Below are 15,963 nucleotides of genomic sequence, written 5' to 3'. Positions count from 1 at the left end.
GGGAATGTGGGACAGACGTACAAGAAATGCAGAAAGTCTCTGCTCAGCACACTCCTGAGGCAGCAAAAACCAGCGTGCCCTCTGACATTAAGAAACACCCATGGAGCCCTGTGGTCAGAGGTGCTACAGATGACTCTAAAACAGCAAAATGGGGCAGTTGTACCCAACTGAGGACTCAGCTCTCTAAGGAGAGGGAAGAAGGCTGAGTAATAGCAGCTGACAGTTTCCGTGGGAAATATTCTCATAAAACAGTTGAATGCCTCCGAGATGAGTCCACTAGGAAGTAGGCAGTGTAGTACCAACAGTTCAGGGGAGCAGCCACTGAGAGGGACAGTAGAAGCAGGAGTTGAGGCCAAGAGGAACAGACAGACATCAATGGACAGCTACTAGAACAGAAAGATAAAGCACTTTTAATGTTGGTTTTGGGTTATTACCCCTGGAAGGTAATTTTTCCAGTAAATGAGAGAAATACGCATTTGAAATGAAGCATCCCTAAGTATTTTTGTTTTACTACCTTATGATGACTTTCTGGTTTTTAGCCAAATAGGAAAAATAATGTGACCATGTGTTTGTTTTGTTGTCCCTTGCTGTTGACTTAAATTACCCTTTCTGTTCCATTTGGCCTGCCCATTTGCTCCCAGCCCTTCCTTCCTTCCTTCCTCCCTCCCTTCCTCCCTCCCTCCCTCCCTCCCTCCCTTCCCTTCTTCTTGTTCTTCTTGTTCTTGTTCTTGTTCTTCTTCTCTTTTTTTTTTTTTGATTGTTTAATACAGGATATTACTTTGTAGCCCAGGCTGTCTTCCAACTGCTGTCCTGCCTCTACGTCTTGAGTACTGGTATTTCAGCCATTCAGCTAGCCCCTCTAACTTTCATCCCTTCCTCCTTTCCTTCTTTCTTTCCTGCTTTCCTTTCCTTTCTTCTTGAGACTTAGTATACACATGCTTGTCTGTGTGTGGTGTTCGAGTGCACATGTTAGTGCATGTACCCACAGAGTCCAGAAGATGGTGTCAGATCCCCTGTAGTTGTAGTTATACGTGGACTTATGAAGTACTTAATGTGGGTGCTAGGAATTAAACTCAGGTCCTCTGAAAGATCAGCAAATGCCCATAACCACTGAAACCACTGAGTCATCTCTCCAGCCCTTTATTCCTTCAACATTTATTTGTGTGTGTGTGTGTGTGTGTGTGTGTGTGTGTATGTGTGTGTGCGTGCGCATGAGTGTGCTCCACAGGGCAACAGGGCAAGTATGGCGAACAGAGGACAGCAAATACAAATCTGTTCCTTCTTTCCACCCTGTGGGTTTGGGTTTAGGATTCTGTAGCAAGAAAAATAAAAGCAAAAAATAAAAGACCCAGAGACAGATATTCCATGTGAATAAAAAACAAAAACAAAAAAAAAACCCAGATGTGAGCAGTCACTGCACTGTTACCCAGGGTCATGGTATCATTCCTTTGCCTTAAATATTATACTGTTCAGTACTTTTAATTTTAATGGGTTGCTATCAGATGTTTTAATAAATTTAATGAAAATTAAGTATTCCATTGAGCAGCATTTGGAATATAGCTAATAAATTAGCAGCAGTTCTATGCCATGCCTGTTCTTTCTAGAATATCAGTCTGTGGTTGCTGATGTTTGTGGTTCATTTAATTATTTTTCTCCATCTGGATTTAGTGGCAGTTCAGCATGATGTGGACATACTGTAGTAAGTGTGCACTCTGCATAGCTATCTCACTTCTGGAGAAGTGATCAATGAGGCAAGTCAACAAAATTTCTAATATTTATGTTTATTGTTTTTGATATGCATATGTGTATTGTTTGGGTGTTCACATTGACGAGAGGTGACAGATTGCCTTGGAGCCAGTTACATTTCTGCGAGCTACTTCATGTGTGTGCTGGAAACTGACTTCCAATCCTCTCATACCCAGGTCCTCTGCCATAGCAGTTTGTGTTCTTAACTGCTGACTCATTTCTCCAGTCGCTAGGAGTGTTTTTGAAATTTTTTTTCATACAGTGAATTTTGATCAGTTTCTCTTGCAGTTTAACACACTTAAGGACAGGTTCTATGCCCAGCAGTAGATGGCCAACACACACACACACACACACACACACACACACACACACACACACACACACCATAGTAGATGTGGTATTTTTGTGGACTTTTAATCTTATGTTGCTGTTTTGATGTTTTTTAATCTAATTGATCTTTTGCTTTTGTAGTATGATTTCCAATTTTGTGTTTTTACATTGTTTTCTTTTATGTGTGTGTTTATTGTAGTTCTAGTTTGTTTTGTTTATTTGTTTTCAAAAGAGAGGGTGTAGAGTATGTGTATCGGTGTTTTTATGTGTCTACCCTGCTTGAACACCTGATGCTCATGGGGGTCAGAAGAGGTCATTAGGAACTAGAGGTGCAGATGGTTGTGAGTCACAAATCTAGTGCTCAGAATCAAACCCAGGACCTCTGGAATAACAGCCACTGTGCTTTTAACCACTGAATCCTCTTTCTGTCTAACCCACAACAAGTTCTATGTCACAACTTGGTGGCAACATTTTTTAAAGTGCTTCAATGGAACCAAAGGCCTCATACATGCAAGATAAGTACTCGACTACTGAGGTCTATCCCTAGTTCTGAAGGGAATACAGCAAATGTTCAGAACCATCTACAAAGCTCTTACATGTTAGGTTTCATGATTAGCTCACACAATAGGATTTTTTTTTAAGTCTTTAGAGTCTTGGCTTAACTGCTTGCAGCATTCTAATCCCTATAGTATGATGTGTTTGAATGTGCAGCAGACAGTAGTTCCTTCTGGCCCTTCTGCCTTTCTTTATGTCTACATTCAGAAATCCACTCTTACTTGAGGTCTTACTTCCCTAACTGTTACCCTACATAGTAACCTTAGTTTTAGCTGTCTAGAAGTATTTGAAGGACCCTCCTTTAATATCTAAAGCTAAAACACTCAATTTTTAAGACAATATCACATTTCCCTGATAACTGATTCTCAGTTACAACCTGAAGCAGAATTCGACTTGGCAGGCTGTACTCTTTAACATCATTCAGTTTTCTAACTCTTATTTTCGTCATTATGTAGACCATAACAATAAACTAATATAGTGATAGACTTTTAGCCATTGAGGTTGGGTGGGATTAGCCTTTCTTTCATGACAGGTTGGTTTCACTCTTCAATACCAGTGTCTCTTTATCAAGCAATGTATTGCTTTTATCATATCATAGGTTTTAACTTCTTTTTCTCTTGGAGTCTTTTTATAGTCATAAAAATATGCAATGCAAGTTGGGATGTAATTCAATTCATTATCTCATTAGTAAAGGAGAAAAATATCATATGCACACATTTCAAATTGCCAGACCAATGATAAAAATGTTGCTTTTATCCCCCCCATGCTCCAATCTTAGTCTTTTTCTCTAAGAGAACTTGGAATTGTTATGTGTTTCTATATATAACATGTGTACATAATACATATGTGTATATATCCCACCTACTAGCATATTTTTATTTTGATTATGATATTTCATGTAAATAATTATATCCTATAAAGAATAGAGATTATAGCAAGAATCTTAGTATCCACAACTGATGGGGGATGTCCTTCTGTATATATATTTCTCTTATTGGTTGATGAATAATACACTGTTTGGCCAATAGAGGCAAGAAGATATGCGGGGTTAGGAGAGGAGATTTCTGGGAAAGATAGACAGAGAGGGACCACGGAAGATGCCATGGAGGTACTGGGAGGATAGGACATGCCAAGTGTTTTCCAGTAAGATAAGGCCAGGTAGAAATACATAGATTAGTAGTATAGGTTAATAATTAAAAGAGAGCTAGCCAGACGGGCTTTGGTGGCGCACGCCTTTAATCCCAGCACTTGGGAGGCAGAGGCAGGCGGATCTCTGTGAGTTCAAGGCCAGCCTGGTCTACAGAGTGAGTTCCAGGACAGCCTCCAAAACAATACAGAGAAACCCTGTCTCGAAAAACTAAAAAAAAATAAATAAATAAAAATAAAAAATAAAAGAGAGCTAGCCAATAAGAAGCCCTAGATATCGGCCAACAGTTTTAAAATTAATATAGCATCTGTGTGTTTATTTTGAGGCAAAGCAACTGTAGGACCTGATGGGATGAGAAGCTCCAGTAACACACAACCTGGTTCAACTTCTTACCATGCTTCTTTAGATTATTTTTTCAATAGGAAATAAAATTATAGAGTTTAATACTGTTTTTTTCCAATTCTTTCCATTTTATGTAATGTGAAGATGTGTTCTTGTTTCTACTTCCAAATTTCCCTCATTTGTTTGAGTTTACTTATGGCTTTATTAAGTCTCCCTAAACCCCTTTGGGCTGGTTGGTTTTCCTTTATTTTGTTTATCTTTTTAATGTAAATATGAACATATTATATCTTATGATTTGGACTTTATGTTTAAAATATATGATAGAGAAAATGTATTGTAATCCTTTTTCAACTTAGTGAAAAATTAAAGAAAAAATGAATTTTATTGGTGAAGTTTATCAATCTTTGTTGTCATGGTGCCACAGTGAAGTTTTGATGAATCTCATAGAGATCTCTAGAGGAACAGAACCAACAGAATGCATATACTATTTAATAGGATTTGATAGGCTGGCTTATAGGATGTTGGCTGGGGAGGCTGGGGAGTCTCAACCATGGTTGTCTACATAGTGGAGAGGCCAGTGTCTCAGTCTTTCCAACTCAGTCTCTGAGGAAGACCTGGAAACTCCCTAGAGAGTTACTGGTGTGTGGTAGAAGCCAGAGCTTGACTGAGTGGAGGACAGCAGTGGCAGCAGGAGTAGACACACTTCCCAATAAATAAAAAGCAAGGCAGTTAACATTGCTTCTTTTCTTCATGTCTCTGACATACATTGGAAGGTACCACTTACTTTGAGGGAAGATCTTCCCCCTCAGTTAATACTCTCTGGAAACACCTGAAGGGGATGTCTTAGATCAGTGATTGTCAAGCCTCCTAATGCTTTAACTCTTTAATACTCATGTGGTGGTGATCCCCAACTATACTTCATAACTGTAATTTTGCTAATTATGAATCATAATGTAAATATCTGACATGCAGGATATCTTTTATGACCTATAGGTTGAGAACTGCAGTCTCAGGTAATTCTAAATGCTATCCAGATGAACCATGGTACGGACATGCCAAACTTTTGTTATGTCTAAACATATGTTATCATTCTCTGTCTCCTGTTTCCTTACATGAGTCTCCCTCATGTACTATAATTCTTCTTAATTTTTACCTTTTTTACTTAATTTAGCAAATCCTTAGTATTTTTAGAATGACACTATTACTATACCATTTTTTCATATTTACAGGCCTATAGAATTTCATAGCTTTATAAACAAAACAAAAAAAATATTCCTGAGTCTCACTCTGTGCTCATACTTGTTTGAAATCTGCTGTGAAGCTGAGGCTGGTCCCAAACCTGAGATCCTTTGATTCCCAAGAGCTACGGGCATGTGCTACAACAGGTTCTTTGATAGAGTTTCTTACCCACTAAGACTTATTGATTCATTCTGTGTGATTAGCACTTTGCTAAGTATTATTGTGAAAACTGATGAAATTATAAGACATTATCTTGGCTAACATGAGGTTATAATGTAATTGAATGTGAATAAGCTGATTATTAACCCACAGTAAAGTGGTAATGGTGTGAGGAGATATTTGGAATGGGCCATAAAGATTCGATTTTAGAAAGCATAAAGATTTTTATGGACAAGAACTCAGATGTGATCGCAAGATAGATGACAAATGAAAAGTGGTGTGTGTGTATGTGTGATCATGAGAAATTTAGAGGAATAAAAATAGTCTAAGGAGCTTAGAACTAATGAAGTAGGTAAAAGAAGCCATATCAATTGCAAGGAAGTTGGTGGATGCAGTTAGTATTCATGATCAGAGTAGGTCAGAGCAAGGGAGAGGTCAGCTATAAGACTTTTATTTGCCCAATTCAGTTTAGATACAGTCCTCAAGAAAGATACCTGTGCTCTTGGTACAGTAATTCAATTTCTAAGGCTTCCAGGAAGACACTCTTAACGTTTTGTCTTCAAAAGCATAGAAAAAGTGAAGTAACTTTTTTTCACTTCCTTTCTATTCTTGCCCTTTGACACCTTTTCCCCCTCTTTTTCATTAATTTATATTTTATATTCCAATCCCAGTTCTCCCTTCCTCCTTTCTTCCCATTCTCTCCACTCTCCCGCCTCCCATCTGCTCCACGGAGAGAGTAAGGTCTCCCCTAGAAGTCTACTAAATCTGTCCCGTCATCTAGTTGAGGCAGGACCGAGGCACTTCTCCACCCCAACACCCCGGTGTCTAGGCTGGACATGGTATCTCTCCATGTAGAATGGGCTCCACTAAGTCAGTTTGTACATTAGTGTTAGATCTTGGGCTGACTGCCAGTGGCCTCATATGTTGTCCCAGTCACACCACTGTCACCTATATTAAAGGAGTCTAGTTTGGTCTTGGCAGGTTCCCAATTTGTCAGACCTGAGTCAGTGATCTCTCACTAGCTTAGGTCCACTGATTCTGTGGGTTTCCCATCATGGTCTTGACTCCTTTGTTCATATTTTATTGCTCCTCGCTCACTTGAATTGTACTCCAGGAGCTTGTCACATTGGTTAGTTGTGGATTTTTGCATCTGCTTCCATCTGTTTGGAAGAGGGTTCTAGCTTCTCTGCGGTTATGAATTGTAGGCTGGGGAGTATCTTTTGCTTTATTTCTGGTGTCTACTTATGAGAGGGTATATACTATATTTGTTTCTCTGGTTTTGGGTTACCTCACTTAGGATGGTATTTTTGTGTTCTGCCCATTTGCCTGTGAATTTTAGGATGTGATTGTTTCTTATGGCTGAGTAGTACTCCATTGTGTAAATATACCACATTTTCCTTATCCATTCTTCAGAGAGGGGATCTAGGCTGTTTCCAAGATCTGACTATTACAGATAATGTTGCTATGAACACAGTTGAGCAAATGTCCTTGTGGTGTGAATATGCCTCCTTCAGGTATATGTCCAACAGTGGTATTGCAGGGTATTGAGATAGGTTGATCACTCATTTTCTGAGAAATTGCCATACTGATTTCTACAACAGCTGTACAAATTTACACTCACACCAGCAATGGAGGAGTGTTTCCTTTTCTCCACATCTTTCCAGCATAAGCTGTCATTGGTGTTTTTGATTTTAGCCATTCTGATCAGTGTAAGATGGAATCTCAAAGTGGTATTGGTTTGCATTTTCCTGATGACTAAGGATGTTGAGCATTTCCTTAAGTGTCTTTCTGCCATTTGAGATTGTTCTGTTGAGAATTCTCTATTTAAATCTGTACCCCATTTTTAATTTGGTTACTTGGTAGCTTGATTTCTAGTTTCTTGAGTTCTTTGTATATTTTGGAGATGTGGGGTTGGTGAAGATTTTTTTCCCATTCTGTAGGGAGCTGTTTTGTATTGTTGACCATGTTCTTTGCTTTACAGAAGATTCTCAGTTTCAGGAGGTCCCGTTTATTAATTGTTGCTCTCAGAGTCTGTGCTACTGGCGTTCAAATGTATTTTCCACTTTCTCTTTTATAAAGTTCAATGTGGATGGCTTTATATTGAGGTCTTTGATCCATTTGTGCATGGTGATAGACATGGATCTATTTGTCTTCTACATGTTGACAGCCATCCATACCAGCACCATTTGTTAAATATTTTCTTTTTTCCATTTTATATTTTTAGCTTCTCTATCAAAAATTATGTGCTCATAGGTGTGTGGGTCGATATTGGGGTCTTCGATTTGATTCCATTGATCCACATGTTTTTATGCCAATACCAAGCTGTTTTCATTACTATAGCTCTATAGTGGAGCTTGAAGTCTGGGATGGTGATGCCTCCCAGCTGATCCTTATTGTACTGAATAGTTTTGAGTATCCTGGGTTTTTTTGTTTTTCCATATGAAGTTGAGTATTGCTCTTTCAATGTCTGCGAAGAATTGTGATGGGATTTTGATGAGAATTGCATTGAATCTGTTGTTTACTTTTGGTAGGATTGCCATTTTTACTATGTTGATCCTATCCAAGCGCATGGGAGATATTTCCATTTTCTGATATCTTCTTTAATTTATTTCTTTATAGACTTGAAGTTCTTGTCATACAGATGTTTTGTTTGTTTGGTAGAGTAACCCCAAGATATTATATGTTATTTTTGGCTATTGTAAAGGGTTGATGTTTCTCTGAATTCTTTCTCAGCCCATTTGCCTTCTTTATATAGGAGGGCTACTGCTTCTTTTGAGTTAATGGTGTATCTTGCTACTTTGCTGAAGGTGTTTATCAGCTGTAGTAGTTCTCTGGTAGAATTTTTGGGATCACTTATGTAAACTATCATATCATTAGCAAATAGTGACAGTTTAGCTTCTTTTTCCAATTTGTATCCCTTTGACCTCCTTTTGTTGTCTTGTTGCTATAGCTAGAACTTCAAGTACCATGTTGAATAGATTTGGAGAGTGTGGACAGCCTTGTCTTGTTCCTGATTTCTGTAGGATTGCTTTGAGTTTCTCTCCATTTAGTTTGATGTTAGCTGTTAGCTTTTATTATGTTTAGGTATGTTCCTTGTATCCCTGTTCTCTCCAAGACCCTTATCATGAAGGGGTGTTGAATTCTGTCAAAGGCTTTTTCAGCATCTAGTGAGATGATCATGTGATTTTTTTCTTTCAGTTTGTATATATGGTGGATTACATTGATAAATTTTCATATGTTGAACCATCCTTGCATCTCTGGGATGAATCCTACTTGGTCATGGTTGGTGATTTTTCTGATGTGTTCTTGAATTCGATTTTCCTGTATTTTATTTTTTTGCATCTATGTTCATGAGGGATATTGGTCTGTAATTCTCTTTCTCAGTTGTGTCTTTGTGTGGTTTGGGTATCAGTGTAATTGTAGCCTCATAAAAAGAGTTTGCCAGTATTCCTTCTGTTTCTATTGTGTGGAATAATTTGAGGAGTATTGATGTTAGCTTTTCTTTGAATTTCTGGTAGAATTCTGTACTGAATCCATCTGGGCCTGGGCTTTTTTTTTTTTTTTTTGGTTGGGAGACTATTGATAACTGTTTCTATTTCCTTAGGGGTTATAGGTGTATTTAAGTTGTTTATCTGTTCTTGATGTAATTTTCGTATGTGGTACTTATCTAGAAAATTGTTCATCTCCTTAAAGTTTTCCAATTTTGTGGAGTACAGGTTTTTGAAGTGTGGCTTGATGATTCTCTGGATTTCCTCAGTGTCTGTTGTTATGTATCCCTTTTCATTTCTAATTTTGTTAATTTGTATATTCTCTCTCTGTCTTTTGGTTAGTTTGGATAAAGGTTTGTCTGTTTTGTTGAATTTCTCAAAGAAGCAACTCTTTGTCTCATTGATTCTTTGCATTGTTTTATTTGTTTCTATTTTATTGACTTCAGCCCTCAATTTGACAATTTCTTGCTGTCTATTCCTTCTTGGTGAGTTTGCTTCTTTTTTTTTTTTTTAGCTCTTTCAGTTGTTCTGTTAATTCACTAGTGTACGATTTTTCCTGAATCTTTATATAGACATTTAATGCTATGAATTTCCCCCTCAGCACTGCTATCATTGTGTCCTATGTGTTTGGGTATGTTGTGAGGTCATTTTCATTAAATTTTAGGAAGTCTTTCTTTATTTCCTCCTTGATCCAGTGGTAGTTCAGTTGGTCATTGTTCAATTTCCATGTGTTTGTGGGATTTATGAAATTAATGCTGCTATTGAATTCTAGTTTTAAGTTGTGGTGTTCTGGGAGGGTACAGTTGCTTATTCCAATATTTTCTTTGTATCTGATGAGGTTTGCTTTGTTGCCAAGTATGTTGTCTATTTTTGAGAAGGTTCCATGAGGTGCTGCTGAAAAGAAAGAATATTCTTTGTGTTTGGGTGTAATGTTCTATAGATGTGTGTTAAGTCATGACCTCTGCTAGTTCTCTTATTTCTCTGTCAAGCTTCTGTCTGGCAGACCTGTCCAGTTGTGAGAGTTAGATGTTGAAGACTCCCACTATTAATGTGTGGGGCTTTAAGCTTTAGTAATGTTTCTTTTACAAATGTAGGAACTCTTGTGTCATAGATGTTCAGAATTGAGACTTCCTCCTGATGAATTTTTTTCCTGTGATGTATATGAAATGCCCTTCTTTATCTTTTTTGGTTGATTTTAATTTGATGTCTAGTTTGTTAGATATTAGGGTAGTAACACAGATTGTTTCTTAGGTCCATTTGATTGGAAAAGTCTTTCCTAACCCTTTACTCTTTCTTTGAGTTTGAGGTGTGTTTCTTGTATGCAGCAGAAGGATGGATTCTGTTTTCTTATCCAATCTGTTAGCCTGTGTTATTTTATAAGTGAATTGAGACTATTAATATTAATGGATATTAATGACCAGTGATTGTTAGTTCCTGTTATTTTTGTTTTTGTTGTTGGTGATGGCATTGTGTGTTCAATTGCCTTTTTTGGGGTTTGCTGCTCTAAACTCATCTATTTCCTGTGTTCTTGTGGATGTAGGTGATTTCCTGGGTTGATGTTTTCCTTCTAGTACTTTCTGTAGGGTTGGGTTTGTGGATAGGTGTTGTTTAAATTTGGTTTTATCATGAAATATTTCGCTTTCTCCATCTATAGTTACTGAGAGCTTTACTGGGTAAAGTATCTGGGCTGGCATCCGTAGTCCCTTAGTGTCTGCATAACCTCTGACCTGGACCCTCTGACTTTCATTGTTTTCTCTGAGAAGTCAGGTGTAATTCTGATAGGTTAGCCTTTTGTATGTTACCTTGTGTTTTTCCTTTTCAGCTCTTAATATTCTTTCTTTATTTTGTATGTTTGTTGTTTTGATTATTATATAATGAGGAGACTTCTTTGTTCAGTCTATTTGGTATTCTGTAATCCTCTTGTATCTTCACAGGGATCTCTTTCTGTAGATTGGGGAACTTTTATGATTTTGTTGAATGTATTTTCTGTGCCTTTGAGTTGGACTTCTTCTCCTCTTAGCTTAGGTCTTTTCATGGTGTCCCAGATTTCCTGCATGTTTTGTGTTAAGGATTTGTTGGATTTAAAAATTTCTTTGACCAATGAATCAATTTCCTCCAAGTTATCTTCAATGCCTGAAATTTTCTTTTCTATCTCTTGCATTCTGTTGTTTATGCTTGTATTTGTAGTTCCTGATCATTTACCCAGAATTTCCATTTCCAGAATTCCCTCAGTTTGTGTTTTCTTTATTGCCTCTGTTTCAGATTTCATGTCTTGAATAATTTCCTTCACTTGTTTGATTACTTTTTCTTGGTTTTCTTTAAGGGATTTGTTGATATCTTCCAATGTTTTGTCTTTTCCTCTTTAAGGGCCTCTATCACCCTCACAAAGTTATTTTTAGGTCATTTTCTTCTACTTCATCTGTGTTGGAATGCTCAGGTCTTGCTGTTGTAGCAGCACTCGTTTCTAGTGGTGCCTTATTGCTCTTTACATTGTTTGAGTGTGTTCTTACCTTGTTGTCTATGCATCTCTTCCTCTAATAGGTGTAGGTAGAGTTTGTGCTTCAGGGATTCTCTCTTTTTCCAATTGGTACAGTTGGGGACTGTGGCTCCCTTGACCACTCCTTCAGGCACAAGTAGAGCAGAGCTTCCAGTGAACACTCCTCCCGGTGGAAGTGGGCCCAATGTTAGGTGGTCACTCCTTGTGGTGCAGGTGGGGCTACAGCTCTGGTGAATGTTCCTCCCGTTGGAGGTGTAGATGGGACTGATTTGGTGTAGTAGTGGGGTTGTATCCCACTGAGAAATGGCAGTGGATGCTAGCTAGGACACAGGTGATCTTTCCCAGAGGAACTTTTTGCAATAGTTTCTGGAAAGCATTGCTGTTGCTTCACCTGGTGATCACTCCCTGCTACTGGGGCTGAGGCTAGGTCCTCCCTCTAACAGTGCTACCAGTTCTGAGGCTTGTGGCTCCCTTGACACTGCTCCGGGCCGGAATCTTGGCCTTTGTCTGTTGCTGCTTCCCGGCTGTGACTTGGACCTCTCACTGATGCTACTCAGGGCCTGTAGTTCAAATCTACCACCAACACTGCTTCCAGGTTTGAGGCTGGGGCCTCTCTGACACTGCTTCTGGTTCTGAGACTCAGTGGCTCTCTTGAATGCTGATCCAGACCTGAATGAAGCTCAGGCCTTCCTCTAAGACTGCTACAAGGTTGGGATTTGGGCCACTCACTGATGCTGCTTCTGGGCTCTGACCAACACCTTTTTTTACAGGTCTAAGTAAATTCTGTGAAGGGTGAGGATGGGAATATGATGGTTTCTCCCATAGTCAGAAACAACTCCTCAGTTGAATGCACTGGGAGATCTTAGAATCAAAACAGGTTGTTTTTTTCCTTTTAAGTTTATTTGTAGTTGTTTTAATTATGTGTAGGTGTGTGTGTGTGTGTGTGTGTGTGTGTGTGTCTGCGCGCGCACGCTAGAGCATTGAACCTCCAGAACTGCAGTTATAGGCAATTGCATGCCACCTAACATGGATGCTGGGAACTGAACTGAAGTCCTCTGGAAGAGCAGCAAGTGCTCTTAACCAGTGAGTTATCTCTCAACATCGATGCTTAATTAGGGATTCCTGGGGAATACAAGAAAGTTCAAAGGTAGTCTTCTGTGGTTCATTAATTTTTTTGGAAAAACACAAGGTTTGGGATTGTATGTTTTATCTAGAGAAGAGTCTCAAATTCTAAAATAAATTTCGGACTGTTCCACCTGAAATTATTTAAAAGATATACTTCTCATCAAAGTTAAGTCTCATTAGAGCTTGGGAACCACTGATTATGATGTGTTGAATCATATACAGTTGTCATAGTCTTTGTCATATGCCACACAACTTCCATTGCCTTCAGTAACTTTTTGTGTGTAAAGATGTCATGGATGGTATTCACTTCAGGAATGTAGGCTTAGTTCAGCAGTGCATATTCAAATTTGCATACATATTCATTTCATAAAGGTTATTATTCTGATGACATTTGTTGCTTTCTTTATTCTATAATGTTAATAATGCCTTTGGGCTTATGTAATTTTGGGTTATTCTCTATTCTTTAGTATTCCTCTGAACACGTTGTAGTGCAAGAATGCTGAATAGGTTCCAATTATTCATTAACTCCCATTGTTGGTTAGGCTCTGCTGGAGCAGTTCTATAATGTGCTTTAATTCTTAGGACCTGTTTTGATCAGGCATACAAAGTGCACTCAACGAGTTACTATGCTACCCTATTTTTGTATTTAGTATATACACAGCAAGGCTTAGTGGTCTATTAATTACCTTGATTTAATCAGAATTTCTTTGTCATGACCTTAAATCTCTATAGAATGAATGATGGTTTATGTAGTTGGTGTTTGAAGCTTTGTGGCAGAGATTGGAGTATGACTCATCAGCGGGGCATGTGCTCACCATGTCCAAGGCTTTCTTGCACTACCAAAAAAAAAAATGAAAAGGAAATCTGGGGTCAAGAAAACGAAATTTAGCCATAATCTCTTTCTTAGAGGCATTCAGATAGCCAGCAACAGTACAGTTTAACCTAATGTTTCCTTTCTTTTCCATTTTTACTTGGCTTTGTTTTGTTTCTCAGGTTTTACTGTCTTATTTTCAAAAAATAATAAAAAGCCAGAAATGATAGAAACCAATGAGGAAACACTAAAACTCTTCTTTTTCTTTTGTAGGTTGCTCTCTGATTCTCAACAGTTGGATACTTTAAGAAAAGCAAGGTCTTACATAAAACAAGAAAAATTTGATGAAGTAGTAAGTTGATGGGCTTGGGGTCAGGGCAGGGTGAGCTATCTGTGGGATCCCAGGCAGTCTGGGGGGTTTCCTGAGGAGGGCCTTTAGCCTCAGACATGCTTCTCCTTACGTCAGACCATCTGTGACTGGTGGTTTTTTGTTTGGCTTTAGAAAGGAACTGTAGGAACTCTATTGCTTTTTTTTTTTTTTACTGAAAAGAACAAACTTCAAGTAACCATCATCCTCTCATGAGGTGCAGAGCACCCTATTTGCCATTTACACCACAGCATTCATAACAAAGCTTTGACTCTAACTGCCTCTACCCCACTGTGATTCTGTATTGTACTATATTGTATTGCATCTTCATTACAAGGGGTTGAACATAAGGTTCTGTTCATGCTAAGAAAGTACTCTACCACTGAGCTGCATCCCTAGCACTATTTTATTTATTTAATTCATCAGTTTGTCTACTTTTTTTTTGGCCAGAGAATTGCAGTTTCCCGGGCTACTCTCAAATTTGCAAGTCTCCTACCTCAGCCTCTAAAGCAGTTCAACATACAGACATGTGTCACCATGCCTCACTAAAAATTTTACTTCCATCTTTAAAATTGTCTAAATACTTACCATTTGTATATTTGTAAGTTTTAAATATGATTTTAAATTCTAGGATTTTCCTTGGTAGTGTTTGAACCCAGGGCCTCTCATATTCTAGTCAAGTATTCTACCACTAAACTATATCCCCAGCTCACTAAACTATTCTTTTCTTCTAACATTGTTATTTTGGTGATGCTTTATAGTGTATTTGCATAGTGTGACACAGAAGTAAAATATAATGCATATGTACACATGCTTACATATGTATATACATATGGACTTTTCCATTATTTGGGATATATGATAGAGAACCTTCATTTTCTCTATGAGTCATCTGAGAAGCATTTCTGCATAGTGAATTACTTTCAAGCACTACATAGATCATAGACAGTTTCCATTAAAATGCACTAGCTTCCCAAATTGAAAAATCTTGTTTTATTTTGAGGGTTTTTTTTTCATGTTTTTCAAGATCCTCAGAGTTGAAATCTGTTCTTAATCCTCTCATCCATACTTATTCACTCTAGTCTACTTAGAGGTTTGATTCTATGGAATGCCAGTTTTCCTTGATTTGGGAGACTTGGCTTTCATTGTTCACTGCAAGATCTTCTTATGTTTTGTCCCCATAGGTCTCCCTCTGTGAAGAGCTGATTGATCTTGCATTGAAAGGATTGTCCTATTATCACACTTATGACAGACTCTTTTTGGGCATCAGTGTTGCAGTTGGTTTTGTGGGATGGACATCTTATGCTTCTTTGTTAATCCTCAAGTCTCATTCTAATCTCACAAGAAGTGCTAGGAAGGAAGTTAAGGTAAGTTCAGAAGATGTAAGGACTAAGAAACCGAATCAAATCAAGTATAATGAGCTCTTAGAATGTAAAACTGTAGGAGTAAGTGAACCGATGTGTCTGTCCTTTGCTTTCTTTGTATTACTGTGTTTTATGTTGTATCTGTGTTTTCAGTGGCTAAGAGGATACATTGCTAACACCGCTCTGTAACTCAAGAGAAGCATAGTCTTAATGATTCTGAGTTTCTGTTTTTAAAAATAACTACTCAATTTAAGTATTCCACATACTTCTAGAATAGCTTATTAGAAAAGGATTTCAAGGTCTGTAGAGATAGCTCAGAGGAAAAGAATGCTTATTGCTCTTGTTGAGGACCTAATTTTGGTTCCTGTAACTCCAGATCCAGGGAATCCAATGGCTTCTAGCCTCCCCAGACATCTGATTACACATAACACATGAATTCATGCAGGGACATACACATTAATGAAATAATAGTAAAGAAATCTTTTGAAAACAAAAGAAAATCCCACTTCAAGCCAGGCATGGTGGTACACAGCTTTCATCACAGTACTTAGGAGGCAGAGGCAGGTGGATTTCTAAGTTCAAGGTCATCCTTGTTTGCGGAGTGTGTTCTAGGAGAGCCAGGGCTACACAGGAAACTCTGTCTCAAAAACAAACAAACAAACAAAAAAAACAGAAAAAAATCCAAACCACTCCAAAGTGGTATATGTATAGTTATCTCATATTAATAGCTAGACAAACAATAATATCACTGTTTAAACATTAATAAAAATTAAAGAAAGTAATATTTATGCTT

The 15,963-nt window shown here is 38.0% G+C and overlaps 1 protein-coding gene across 3 annotated transcripts in view; it reads left to right on the top strand.

The window, feature by feature from the left end:
• The window catches only part of Pign (phosphatidylinositol glycan anchor biosynthesis class N), a 123,749-nt gene that overhangs the window by 33,169 nt on the left and 74,617 nt on the right, over positions 1 to 15,963 (top strand). For all 3 annotated transcript variants that reach the window (XR_005873945.1, XM_040738107.1, XM_040738106.1), the window contains exons 14-15: positions 13,713 to 13,791; positions 14,991 to 15,173. Coding sequence is in view for 2 of the 3 variants with exons in the window: in XM_040738107.1 (XP_040594041.1) it covers positions 13,713 to 13,791; positions 14,991 to 15,173 (262 nt within the window). In the remaining variant the exon portion in view is untranslated. The remainder of the gene's footprint in view (positions 1 to 13,712; positions 13,792 to 14,990; positions 15,174 to 15,963) is intronic.

Source organism: Mesocricetus auratus, unplaced genomic scaffold (assembly GCF_017639785.1).
Source record: "Mesocricetus auratus isolate SY011 unplaced genomic scaffold, BCM_Maur_2.0 Super-Scaffold_100676, whole genome shotgun sequence".
NCBI lineage: Eukaryota > Metazoa > Chordata > Mammalia > Rodentia > Cricetidae > Mesocricetus > Mesocricetus auratus.
The sequence above is the reverse complement of the archived record's forward strand: the minus strand, read 5'-3'. Positions and strand labels throughout refer to the sequence as shown.